At 54.5% G+C, this 13,736-nt stretch overlaps 1 protein-coding gene across 2 annotated transcripts in view; it reads right to left on the bottom strand.

Annotated features, from left to right (window-relative positions):
* AFAP1L2 (actin filament associated protein 1 like 2) overlaps window positions 1–13,736 on the bottom strand; it is a 97,905-nt gene that overhangs the window by 23,463 nt on the left and 60,706 nt on the right. For both annotated transcript variants that reach the window (XM_080823490.1, XM_080823489.1), the window contains 3 exons: window positions 10,737–10,811; window positions 9,338–9,432; window positions 1,692–1,782 (listed from right to left, as the gene is read on the bottom strand). In XM_080823490.1, the coding sequence (XP_080679616.1) occupies window positions 1,692–1,782; window positions 9,338–9,432; window positions 10,737–10,811 (261 nt within the window). The remainder of the gene's footprint in view (window positions 1–1,691; window positions 1,783–9,337; window positions 9,433–10,736; window positions 10,812–13,736) is intronic.

Here is a 13,736-nt window from a genome sequence, read left to right as displayed (position 1 = left end):
GCAACATGAATTCACGGCCGGGACAAACGCCGAGAAGCTTGAGTCCACCTGTTTACGATGGGATGAAGTGTCTGCCCCACAAACAGGCCCCCGGGAGTGTCTGGGATGCAGGCCCCGGCTGGCACAGGCCACACCCGGGACAGCAGGGTTTAAGACGCACGGAGGTACCCGCCGTGCTGAGTCACAGCTTCCGCCTTCCAGAGGCATCCAGACAGCAGCGCCACACCCTCACCTTGGTCTGAAATCACGGCCCTGTCCGGGACTCGGCAACATCCCACACTGTGGCTCAGCGGGTTCAAGCGAAGTGAGGTCTGGCCACAAAGCCGGCCTCCCAGAATAAAATAACCTCACTCCAAACAGGTCCTCACCTCCCACATGGTTCCTGGGGCCGGAGGCGGTAGGTAAAGTGTGAAGAAAGAAGGATCCGACGTGGCTCCAAGGGTCTGGTCCCCTGTGATCTCTGCTCCTGCTCTTTACGGAGCCAGCAACGCCCCTCCCCAGCCAAGCTCGTTCCTACACCTCAGACCCTCGCCTCTTACATGGGCAAACTGCTTTATGCTTTCAGAGACCTTTCACTCACCGAGGAAGGAAGCTGATTGAGGTGAGAAGGGCAGAGTGAGGGGACCAGAGTACCCCTGCTTGGGTATGCAGGCCACAACACACTCTCTCCTCCAGAATTTGTGGGGCCTTTCTGTGCTATTGAATCCCTACCCCAGGAGCAGTTCTGCCCTGACTTGCCCAGGCTGAGCACCACTGGCCGAAGACAGAGGGGTCCAGCATGAGCTCTGTCCCTGTGGTACAGGGGTCAGTCACTAAGTAACCTCCCAGTGGCTTGCACTCTCGTCAGAAAGAAGCCAAAGTCCTTCCCGTGGCCTGCGGCTGACCCCTTGGTCCCTAACCTTCGTCTCTCCCCTCGCTCCGACCCCACTGGCCTCCTTGCTGCTCCTGAAGCACGCCGAGAGCCCTCCTGCTTCAGGAGCTCTGCAAGTACTGTGCAGTCTAGAAAGTTCTTCCAGCAGGTCTCTGCCCTCCCCCATGGCCCACTTCATTCAGGAATCAGCTCCAGGTCATGCTACAAGAGAGCCCCTCCCTACCTCTGAGAACACCCCCTCCCACCCCAACCAGGCCCTGTGTTTTCCATCCTAACACTGTATCACCCATCCCCTGACACAGCCTAGGTTTACCTGTTGTCTGTCTCTCCTCACCGAATCTAAAGGCTGTGACTCTGGGCTCTCCTGAGCTCTCCCGAGTTCCTGACTCCTAGAAGCGCGCCTGGCATACAGAGTGAGCACGGTTAACTCTGAGCCCAATGAAAGCCACCCTGGAACGGGCTCTGGCTCAGCCTGACCACACTCCCTTTGCTTCCAAGCACCCCTGGGCCAACACGACTCTCCATCTCATTTCTGTGCTGAATCCAGCACCGTCCGGGTGTGCGGGCACGAAGCGGGAAAGGATCAGACACCGTAAAGCAGCTTACTGTGGGCCATCCCAAGCCCCTCCTGACAGGCAGGCCTGAGTCTGCGGTGCCGCTCAGCTCCCCACAGAGCAGAGGTCCAAGGCTCTGTAGCCAGTTCTCAACTCCAGCCAGACTCTCTGCAAAGGGCAGCCCAGGCCGCCCACTGTGGCCAGCACTGGCATCTGTGCAAGAAGCGGTCGCCCCCTCCGAGCCCCAGCCCTGGCCCAGGGTGTACCATTGAGGGATGCGTCGTAGGGCTCAGCCTCTTCGTAGTAACCCTCTGGAGACTCGATCTTTGGGATGGAGAGCTGTTTCCGCTCTGGAATCTGTGGAATGAACAAATAAACATTTTCAGATACGATACACTGGGAACGACTTGGCATTAACCCTTTGGGTGGAAGGAGGGGAGTCTAGAAGCAAAAAAAAAAAAAAAAAGATGCCTTGTCGGGAGGGAGACCATGGAATGCCACGGCTCCCATCAGCCACCACGTCCACGGGTTTGCTTCCAGTGAAGGGCCTTGGACGGGATGCTTAACCTCGCCGAGTCTCAGCATTCTCCTCTGCAAAATGAGATTGAAACCCCCCTCCCAACACGCACACAAAGCAGCGTTGTGTCCATGATGTGGAATCCACATAAAGGTCCAGATGGTGTTGGGCTGTTGCGGCTTCTAAGTACCATATACTTCCTAAACGACAAGGGCTAATGAAATGCACATGGAGGGAAAGGACCAGGGCTCTAAATCCTAAATTTTTACAGTAAGTTCAATCACTCGGTCAGCAAACACTGGACAGCTCCCGCACCCCAGCTGTGAGGGACATATCCAGATGTTCAGGGGTCAGTCCTAGGGGACAGTCAACTAGGTAGTGAGTGTTCAAGGCCTCCAACCTAGTGCATCGAGAGCTGTGTTCTAAGAGTTAAGGTCAAAGTTCTGCGGGAACCCACAGGGTGTGGGGGAACATTCACCATCTAGAGGACACGATCTTTGAGCGGAGTCTTGAAGATGGCCCCGAGCTTCTTAGGGGTCTAGGGATGAATGAGCACAATTTGAGAAGAAAAAAAGAATATAGGCGGGCATGTAGAAGCAGAGAGCATGCAATCCTCCATTCCTCCATTGGACCATGAAACTCATCTTAGGAGTCACAACAGGGGAGAAGAGACGAAGTAGATTGTTACATGAGTATTACTATATGCCGGTCATGAAGGTACAAGGATCCATCCCCACGAGCCTCTGACATCTCCCTGAATCATGCTAGCCCTGAGGAGGGCTAAGGGAATATTCATAATCAGAGAACAAAAATGGAAAAGTCTGCAGTGCATTCCTACTCCTGGTTCTGGGGAGTCCTTGAGCTGGGCATTTGGGGGGCTTCAAGTGAAAGCAGTAGAATGTGGTGGGGGGGCAGGGAGAAGATGGCAGGAAGGCAGCCAATGGAAAGACCCCACAGGGCCCTGGGTTCAGAGGGACCTCTGGGTCTTGAAGGATTCCCTGCCCTACTGGCAGGAGAAAGGGAGGATCCAGAAACCCCCACCTCCAAAAATGAGTTTCTTTGAGGGATCTATGATGGAGATAGCTGCCCTGGTCTCAGCCCAGGAGCTGCTGGGCAAGCAGTCAGCCTGGGCTGGGGTCCCCGTGGGACAGTACTCAGCAGGGAATACAAGAGTGCCCACGCCCAGCCTCCTCCAGGGCAGGGCAAGGCCCCTGAGGCTGCTTCAGCAAAACCAGCATCCCAGAGCCAAGTGTGGCCTGGCATCTAGAGTCTGTTCATATGGACTGCACGAGTAGAACTTGGTTTCAATCAGGGCTATAAGACTCCAAATATTTAACTGTGAGGATATGATGCCCCCTCTCTCTCTTTCTCTCCCTGTAAGACAAGAATAAAACCAGGGTTGTCTTGATGATGACAGGGTTTCATAGCCCCTGGCCCGTATCAAGCACAAGGAGGCTGTTGTCAACATCTGGGGGCCATCTAAGACCTGGGGTGGGGGAGGGGGCCACAGGAGCCAGGTCACTGGATCACCGTCCAGCAGGTGGGGACAGATTTACCTGCAGAGGGTTGGCAAGGCCAGGCCACAATCTGGGCCCAACACAGGAGCCTTCTCATTCATCTGGCCTCACATCAAGAGAGCAGACACAAGACCCCGAGGCAGGCTCCAAGCAGCTCTCGGCCCCCACGAATGCAATGCCCCACACGCAGGAAGGAGCAGAGTCCTACGCTCTTTTCCTGAGCAGATGAGTTGCAGCCCAGGGCTGGCAGACACGGCTGTGAGCAGTGCCCCGGGCCAGGCCGTGCACACTGCACACAGTGGGCACCATCAGGAGCTGCCAAGGGAAGACCTTGCGGCTTTGCTCCCACAAGCTTGGTGAGAGGTGTCTGCTCATCTCAGCCACTCCCTTGACCACGTCTGAGTAGGGCTGCTGAGACCCAGCTGTGGTCTGCCCAGAGCCAGTTTCCCAGGGTTCAAGTGGAAAACATCCTCTCCCCGACCCTTCCCTGGGAAGCAGCAAGGTCCTTGAGGATGGGTCCTGGAGCTCATGTTTCCTAAGCTGGCCCGGCCTCCAGCTCCGGCCTCCAAGAAGCCCCACCTCCATTGGTGGTACCAGGACCCCTCTCTTGGTGAGGAGGTGGATCCCCTCTAGAGAGAAGCTCCGAGCACCCAAGCTCCAGGTCCAGCCTGGATTCCTGCTATCAAAACAGGACAATGGGGGTGCCTGGGTGGCTCAGTGGGCTAAGCAACGGCCTTCAGCTCAGGTCATGTTCCTGGAGCCCCAGGATCAAGTCCCACATGGGGCTCCCTGCTCAGCAGGGAGTCTGCTTCTCCCTCTGAACTTCTCCCATCTCACACTCTCTCTCTCCCTCTTATTCTCTCACATATATAAATAAAATCTTAAAAAAAAAAATAGGACAATGGGGGAATGAACTTTTCTTCAGGAGTTCTTCATGGGTCCTTCTCACCACAGGGGTCCCATTGTCCTATCTGGGGGTTAGAGCATGAGGGAGTGTTTTCTGAGAGTCTCCTAAGCTTGATGCTGTAAAGACACCTATAAATGAAGAGGCAAAATAGGGCCGTAGTCAGATTCCGATCCCCAGGGCTAGGGTTTGAATCCTGCCAAGCTGTGTGACCCCAGGCAACTTACTTGACCTCTCTGAGCCTCAGTTCCTCCACCGCAAAATGGGGAGAGAAATACCTGTCCCATGGGGTCACTGTAAGGATTAAATTCTGCCCAGCACTATTAGTCAATACATATGAATTTTTACTAACCTAAAAAATATGAAAGTATCAGTGAAGGGAGAAAGGTTGCCTACATACATGTTTAGTAAAAGAAGACCAGCTGTCACCTGAGGGGACGGAGGAGAAGTTTGGTGTTGCCCAAGCGGAAGCCCAGGCTCAGCCTCATTGAAGAAGACAGTCCCTGCCCTCAAGGCCGCTGGGACAAAACCTAAGCGCTTGAGTCAAGTTAAAGGATCAAACGAAGGGGTGCCTGGGAGGCTCAGTGGGTTAAGCCTCTGCCTTCAGCTCAGGTCATGGTCTTCAGGGTTCTGGAATCGAGCCCTGCATCGGGCTCTCTCCTCGGCAGGGAGCCTGCTTCCCCGTCTCTCTCTGCCTGACTCTGCCTACTTGTGATCTCTCTCTGTGTCAAATAAACACATAAATTCTTAAAAATAAAAAAAAAGGATCAAATAATTCCCCCCAAATTTAGGAGAGAGTCACATAATTACACAGGTGTAATGGCCTGTTCTCTGAAGTCAAAGGAGTAAGAGATGCTAATTTCTCTGGGTTAAGACTAAAGGAGCAGTACTTTAACTATCATCATCATTGTGAGGATCCAGGTTGGAGGCAGTAAATGAAGTGGTGGAAGAGATGTGACTTCACAGCCGGAAAGAAGGTTTGAGAATCCACAGGAAGGGACCGGGAAGAAAGCCGCCCTGCTCGGCAGGATTTGCCAGAGGTCTGCAAACTTTATCTGCAAAGGGCCAAAAACACATACTTAAGGGATCTGCAGGCCATTTGGAGTCTCTGATCTCAGCTATTCAACTCTGAGAATGCAGAGCAAAAGCATTCATCGATAATATAGAACCGAGAAGTATGGCTCTATTCCAATAAAACTTTATTTACAAAAGCAGTGGCTGTGGATTTGGCCAGGGGGCTACAGTTTGCAGATTCTGATTGAGATTAGACACAAGAACTCAAAGAGAGAGGTAGCCTGGATGACCTGAGGTGTCTCTGCGGTTATGAGCCACCTCCCCCAGCGTGCCCTGTGGAATGTTCCAGGGACAGGGACAGCAGACCCAGCCAGCCCTAGCTCCCCAGACCGACCACGGCAACGTCCTCTTGTGGAGTTGGCTGCCTGCCCCCTAGAGCAGCTCACTTAAACCCAGCGCCAATGCATGTTCAGGCCGCAAGGGAGCAGGGGAGGGGAGGGCTAGGCTAGCCAGGGGCAGAAACTGCGCCAGCAAACATCTGCTTCTCCTACAGTGACCGCAGCACCTGGCCGTGCACACAGCTGCCTGAGTCACCACTCACACCCACGAGGTCGCTCCAGACCCCTGGTCGCCTCTCCCATTGTTTGCTACCCCCACTGACCCGGGAGGGGACGGAAGGGGACCCAAGCCACCAGAAAGGGAATCAGGGCCTCCTAAGCCTGCCCCAGAGGCCACGCTCCTGGCCCAGGCACCCGCTCAGAGGACCCCAGGCAGACATCCGGCTTCTGTTTCAGCCATCAGCAAGCCCGGAGCCAGGCCTCAGGTGCACAAGCTTCACGGCACCCCGAGGCTCTGCGGTCAGGGTGGGAAGGGGCACGGGTTTCTGCGTCTCGGGAAGAGAGGTTACAAGGCCGCTCCAACCTCAAGCCACGCTCACTCTCTCCCTCCCCCCTGCTCTGATTCTCTCATTCTCCTCCCCTGGAGCCAGAAGACACAGCTGTTTCCCACTCCACCCCGACGCGCTCCTCAGAGGGCCGGGGCTGAAGAGCGAAGGTTGCCAGGCTTGACCAGAGGAGGCCCGAGGGCGGGCGGGTGGGCACTCGCGGGAGACCAAGAACTGGCTTTCTCCGCACCTTGCTCACTTGGCCCGTGGGAGTCCCCCCCTGTCGGGGGTGGGCACCCCAAACAGGACAAGGAAGGGCCCAGGAAGGGCGGCAGTCAGGTCAGCAGCCCCTGTCCCTCTCGGCAGACAAACCCCACAAGGACGAGGGGAACGTCAGCCTGCCTGGCCGGAGCCCTCCCCGGGGCCGGGACTGCGTCCACGGGAGCGACCGCCTCACGTCTGAAGGGCCCCCTGGGGCGGTGTTATTTTTGGGTGGTGACAGTTCTCCCAACTCCAGGGTTTCTCTCAGAGGCCAACACGAGCCTCTCTGGGCCCAGAACGGCCCCGCAGTCACGGCCAACACAAGAAGCCTGTGCTAGGGGAGGCCCCGTGGCTCCTATCACAGGGCCCTTGGGACCTGCGCAGGAGCCAGCAACGCCGGAGTCAGGTTCCCCGCAGCCGCCGGGATCAGGGCGGCCTGATTCTCACTAGGACCTGGTCCCGGCCCCTGGGCCTCCTCTTCCGCCACCACCCCCCCCCCCGACACGCCCGCAAAGCAATTTCCAGAGCAAGTCAGCCCCCGCCCAGGACTCGGTGCCCATGACCCTGGCCTGGTGGGAGCCTCCTGGCGCAGGTGTTGGCCCAGAAGCTGCTGCCCCAGGTGGGTTACGGCAGGCTCTGGCCCTTCTGCTATCCAGGAGCTGACGGCCCTGATCAGAATCCGATGCTGAGTTCCTGAAAGTTCCAGCTCAGAGCAGCTGCCTCCCCTCCCTGGACCCACCTGGCAGTGCCTGAAACACACCAGAAAAACCAGAGCATCGTCCACTGGTTTGTGCGGGGGCTAAGTAAGGGTATGGCCTGGAGGGGCCGCACCCCCTCTCCCCAGTCCTGGAGCTGAAAGTGAGGGGAGCCTGCAGCTGGGAGAACAGAATGGACGCCTTCACTCTGCTGCAAAGAAGTGCTTCCAGAAGCCGGGCTGCAGAAGGGCCTGGAAACTGAGAACCTGCACTCAGACCTGGACCCTGCTACGTCCCAGAGGTGGGCCCCTGGCTGGCTGGCTCTTTTAACTGAGCCTGTTTCTTCATATAGAAACAGTGACAGAAGTCTGCATGTCTAGAGGTGCAGGGAGGACCATGTTTGTGTGCATTGGGGTGGCTAGCTACTCTGGTGTGGCCGTCACCTGCTTTGTCAGCATCCTGGGGACACCAGGACCTCAGGCTCAGGCCACCAACTCTCACCCAGCCTGAGATGAAGAGTCTCTGTGAGCTGTCTCCCAGAGGGAGGGCTTCGTGCAGTGGGATACTGTCCCAGGCATTCCAGAACAGCCCGCCAGCTGTGAGAGCAGCCTGAGGAGCCCGGCCACCTCCGGGGAGGCGTGGATGGAGGGGGCCAGGCTGGGGTCGGCCTCGGCAGGAACCCGAGCCCACAGACCTGTCCCTAGGTGGCATGGTAGGAGCTCAGTGCCCACAGAATCGCACAGCTTCCTGCTGGCGCTGAACCCAGGACCCTGCTGCCCATAGAAAGAAATCCTTCCCACTTCCTGACCCCAGGACTTGATACCTATAGAAATCCTTCCCACTTCTCACCTCGTACCTCTCAGGAAACCTCCCTGACCAGGTACTAGACAGGAAAGAACTTGGGTGCAAATTCTGGTTCTGTCGCTTTCTGTGTGTACAATGTTCAGACGCTATAAACTTGCCGATTCTTGGTTTCCTTGCCCATTAAATATAAACACAGCTGCCCGCCTCCCTGAATGCTGACCTAGTACGCTATGCACGGCCTTAGCCTGTCAAACAAAACAATCATAGGAGACAGAGATTCACATTGTTTCGAACACTAGGAAACGAAGGGCCAGAGACCTTAAATGACTTGCTCAAATTCAAAGAGCTCGTACCTGGCAGCACCAAGATCTGAACCCAGGTCTGTAGGGTTCCATAATTCATTCCATCCACCCATCCGTCCATGAACAAATACATGCGCATGGCCTACTGTGTGCAGACACAGGCCAGGAAGCAGTAAAGGAGAGACACTCTCCCCATCCTGGGCAGCTCACGTCTGGTCTGGGAGGCAAATAGTACGAAGACCATTTTGATGGTGGTGAGTGCCATGGAGGGGTCCCTGGCCACGGGGCAGACAGCAGGGAGGGACGGAGGTGGGATGTCCACATGTATCAGGCCAAGGAAAGCCTGTCTGTGAAAGCCTGAGAGGTGAGGAGGTGGCAGCCACTGGAGAGTTGGGGTCCACAAAGGACCAAGTCCCTGAGGCAACATGACCATGTGGTCCCATCCAGGGACAGGAGCGCAGTGAGGAGCAGGTGCACTGAGGCTGGAGATGCAGCTGGGCGCCAGGCTGTGTAGACCGTGTAGGCTGTGGGGCTGGGTTAAGGAACACGGATTTCTTTTCCCCCTAAGTTCAATGAAAGCCTTTGGCAGGTTTGAGGCAGGAAGTACAAAGTGATATGATTTACATTCCTAGAAGTTCGCTGCGGCCTCAACTGGGGACCATGGCTCAACATGGCACCCCTCGCATGGTGCTGGAGGGAGCCCGGTAGAGCCTCAAACACAAGGCGGCATTTGATGAAGCCAACGAGCTCCCTGCATCTCCCACTCCCATAAGCCTCAGTGTCCTGAGTACTGCGGTCCTGGGCAATGGTGTGTCACCTGCAGGCGGGCATTCTTTTGTTCCGTCTCTCCCAGTGCCTTGCCCCATGTCCTGCACACAGTACGTGTGCACACAGAAGGCGCACACAGTAGGTGCTCAGAAAATGCCAGCCACGTGGGGGACTGACGCCTGCGAAAACCACTGGAATTTCACAGAGGCCCCAGTCAGGAAATCAGGGGTCTCGGGTGAACACTTACGATCTTGGGTGGCGGGAGGTCTGGAAGACTCTTCTGTGGGGCCAAAGAGTGCTGGCCAGGCTCCCCGTTGGCCAGTGGGTTCTGCTCCTCGGGTGCTGTGGGCAGCGAAGAGGAGAAGGCTTCGGTGAGGGATGCCCGGCCTCCCAGCCTTATCCCTCCCATTGTCCCAGGATGTCTGGTCACATGGACGGTGAGATCTATTTGAGCAGGTGTTAATTACCCAGGTGGGCAGTCCCAGGGGCCAATGTGGTTTTTTGGCCAAGAATAGTGTGTAAGTGGTGCCTCAGCCAGGGGCAGATTCCTCAGAAGGAACTGGTTTGGGGCTTCCGGCAGGCTCCGCACCGTCTCTCCACTTGCCCTGTGCCAAAAATGGCCCAGCCACAGAGCTTTAGTGAGCAGGGAAGCTGTTCCCAGCCCCGACCCTGTGATTACGGCTCTTTCCATCCCAGTTTCCCCAGAAGGGAAACGACCCTGGGCACAGTGGCAGCTGGCGTGTCAGTCATTTCTGCTGAGCCCCAGGCTTGGCCGTGGAACAGAAAGTGCCCAAGCCACACGGGAGGACTGGCCACCAGCCGTCGGCGCACCTGCCTGACGGCTTCAGCCAGCGGCCCAGCCGGTCCCAGGACAGGCAGACTCAGACAGATTTGACTTCTGGGCTTGGGTGGCTGGTGGCTGAAGCCAAGCCTTGAACAGGACCGAGAGCCCCACAGCGCTGTGTCCCCACCTCTTGCTAAGCCTCTGCATTTCGGTCACAGGCTGGGGAGTTGGGAGATGGGGCTTCTAATCCCCTCTCCTTGGCAGCATGGCAGCTCTGCAGATTCTGGGCCTCCCTGAGGTCCTGCCAGACCTCCTGAAGGTCTTCAGAGAAAAGGAGAGCGGAACAGAGCAGAAGAGGGAGATGTCATGGAAGACACAGTATGTCCTTCCAATGTAAGATACAATGTTCTGCGGTGAGAGCACCTTTGAGCAAAACTTTTGATTAAGGCAGGTGCAGGCATCAGCGTTTCCATCCTCTGCTACCGCCCCGCCCCCACACCCATACATTCCAGACTTCCATCAAAAGATACAAAGCTGGGGCATGGAATCAGCACCATACAATGGCTGCTTTCCTGGAACACCTGACCGTGACTTCCCACTCCTGGGATGATGCTGAGAAAGGCTGAGACTTTAGGGCTTTATCCACAAAGGGGACATGAGACCTTTAAGAGGCAAGGAGGTGGCTTGATGGAATGTCCCAAAATACATCAACCCAAAATACCATCAGCCAAAATGTGAGTGCCAGAAATAATTCCCCTGGGCTGTCTGGTGCTGGCTGGGAGGAAGGGGGGCGGGGAATGGGACCAAAGCTTATGCCTCCCCCTCCCGGAAGCCGGCCGAGATCAGCAGCGCTAGCCTCTACCTTTGTCTTGGGACTCCGCATTCTGCTGCTTGTTGACGGTCACTTTGTTCATATAAATGTACTCCTCATCAGAACCTGCAGAGGAAGGATGGAAGACAAAGGTTTCAAGGGATTCCACAATGGGAAATGGCTCTAGAGAGAAACAGTGTCCCCCGAGAGACTGTCATTAGCCTGGATTCCAGTAAAAGCATACAACATTTTGACTTGATTGAAAGAGTCCATTATAGAGTTGACAAATTTCCAAAAACAGAAAGGCCAAGTTGCTGACAGTGAATTTTCTAACTGGGGGGGGGGGCGAGGGAAAAGATAGGAGCAGAAGGGTAGCTTCAGGAACGAGAGTGGAAAGGCACCCGTACCTCAAAGGTCTACCCCATATTCCACCAAGCAGATTTCTCTAGGTTTTCTAGCATTTCATTTAAATCGTAAAATATTTCTGGTGATTTTATTTATTCATTAGAGACAGAGAGCACAAGCAGGGGGAAGTTTTGGGGTTTCTGGCTGCTGAGCAGGGAGCCCGAAACTGGGGCTTAATCCCAGGACCCTGGGATCCTGACCTGAGCCAAAGGCAGATGCTTAACCAGCTGAGCCACCCAAGCGCCCCTAAAATCATTTCTGTGTAGGCCACCTTTCCAGTGCCTGTCTGGGCAAAGAAATGATAGTCTCCTAACACTGCTCAGCTTCTTATGCCCCAAAGACCCTTTCTTCAGAAGACAGCTCATCCAAATGCTTCTCCTCTTAGAAATCCTCCTGCATTTCCTTTTTTGCCCCTTAATTTGCATTTCCTAGAAACCTGTGGCTCCACTGGAGACTATGTCCCCGAGTGAGGGGACCCGAGTCAACCCCCAGGTGAAGGAAGCACCTCAGGGTCAGACTCACGTCACAGACCGCCCAGCCTCCAGTCCAAAGGCCTGCAAAACCAGAGCCCCGGAAACCCAGAAGAACATGGGGAGGACCCAGCCAGAGTGTCTTCTGCCATCGGTCTGCAGGATCACCACCCCAGTGCCAGGCCCTGCCAGGGCCCGTCAGCAACACCACCCCAACCTGCCCGAGTTCACGGGAGGGAACTATGAGGTCTAAATGTAGCTAGCCACAACTGGTGGCCTTCCACTGAGTGAGAGCCAGAGCGGTCGGGTCAGGACACTCTCTGGAGGAGAGCACACAGAAGAGGGCTCTGCAGGAGTCGGGGGCAGCAAGCTCAGGCATTAATCGTGTAATTCGGAGCAGAAGAGCTAACTCACCGGCCCTGTCTGCCTAGCATGGAAAACAACGGTGATGCGTACTGCCTGTTTTTACCGAACTCTTAAGTTTCCAAGAGAACAAAGCACAAATATTAAGGAATTTAAAAAGTTAATCCTATAACTAAAAAAGATTAAAAATGACAGCCAAAACCACGGGGAATGACTCAAAGCCTTGATAATGGGAAAAGTTGGGGAAAAAAAATCACACATCAACATGAACAACAGCCGTCACCTTTAAAAACAAAGGGATTACTAGAGAGTGTGTCCGTTGGCACAGACATTTTGGAAGAGATTTTGGAGGATAATTTAAGTGCTCGTATTCTTTTTTTTTTTTTTTCCAAGTGTTCATCACCTTTAACCCAGTATTTCCACTGCCAGAAATTTATCCTAAAGATAAACTCCAGCATGTAAACAAAGTTTTATTTGAGGATGTTTATTGTAATGTTGTAGGAGTTTGGGGTTCTTTTTTAAAGATTTATTTGAGAGAGGGGGGGAGAGAGAGGGGGAGAGAGAGCACAAGCGAGGGGGCGGGCTGGAGAGAGAGGGAGAAGCAGGCTCCCTGCTGAGCAGGACGCTGGGATCATGACCTGAGCTGAAGGCAGATGCGCAATCAACTGAGCTATCCAGGTGCCCCTGTATGAGGTTTCTTTACCAAACCTGATGCCACTAACCAGATACTGGCTGAATGTCACTGTTCATCCACCCGTGGACACTACCCAACTGCGAAAAATATCAAAGTAGCTCTATGTCCACAATTACAGAGATATCCAACACTTAAAGAATCATGTTTCAGAATAGCCAAAAAAGAAAAATATGGGAACTGTCAGCACATGGAAATGTGCACAGGCAGCAATTCTAAATGTAAAAATAACGTAAAGCAGAATACAGAGGCAAACCACGACTACATAAAAATATTCAGATGATACCGATAAAGCTCAAAATAGGAACTGAAGGAATGTAAATAGTGCAATGTCAATCTTCTGTTCATTTATTTTTTTCTTACTGTTGACTAAACCCACATTTTTGTAAAAAGAAAAAAAAAGGCAAGATATTATTGTCATTGTTTTAACTGACAGATTCGGGGCGGGTGCTTTCTCCCCAAGATGGCAGCTTGTAAACTGCAGAGAAAATGCACAACACCGGCCACTTCTCAAGGCCGAGTCTCCTGCCTTGGGCGCCCTGCTGCAGGCCGCGTGGTTGGTCAGGTTTTGATTCTCAGGGTGGCTAATTCAGGACCATCCAGGTTGGTAAGAGCCTCCCAGGACCGTCTGCGATCCTGGGAAATGCCCAGTGAACTTGGCCCTATAACGGGGGATGGCTGAGCTGTCCTGTGTCTGGCAGGTGGTAGCCTTGGGTTGGAGAATTTTCTATCATTCTCTCATTCATTTTCAGAAGTGCGCTGAGCACCCGGCACTATGCGAGGTGCTGGGTATACGGCACAGAATGAAATAGAAGACACTGTTTCTACCTTTGTGACCTAACATGGGTGGGGGAAACGGATCTTCCCGGGACAGTCAACACAAGCAGGTAGGGAATGACGACAGCACAGGTACGGTTGGAAAGGAGAGCTCAGTGTGCACTGAGTAAGCACATGACTCCTGGGGAATGACCCTTGTGTGAAGGGGGTGGTCTTTCCCAGAGAACAGGAGGGACAGGAAGGAGGGAGAGGGACCCTCTTTGCTACAGTTGGCTCGACAGAACATCAGCAGACTTCCCATCTGAGAGGCTCCCCTGACACTTTCCCAGACTCTCTGAGCAGGGC

The sequence above is a fragment of the Martes martes genome, assembly GCF_963455335.1.
Source record: "Martes martes genome assembly, chromosome: 14".
NCBI lineage: Eukaryota > Metazoa > Chordata > Mammalia > Carnivora > Mustelidae > Martes > Martes martes.
This window is presented reverse-complemented; position numbering and strand designations above follow the sequence as displayed.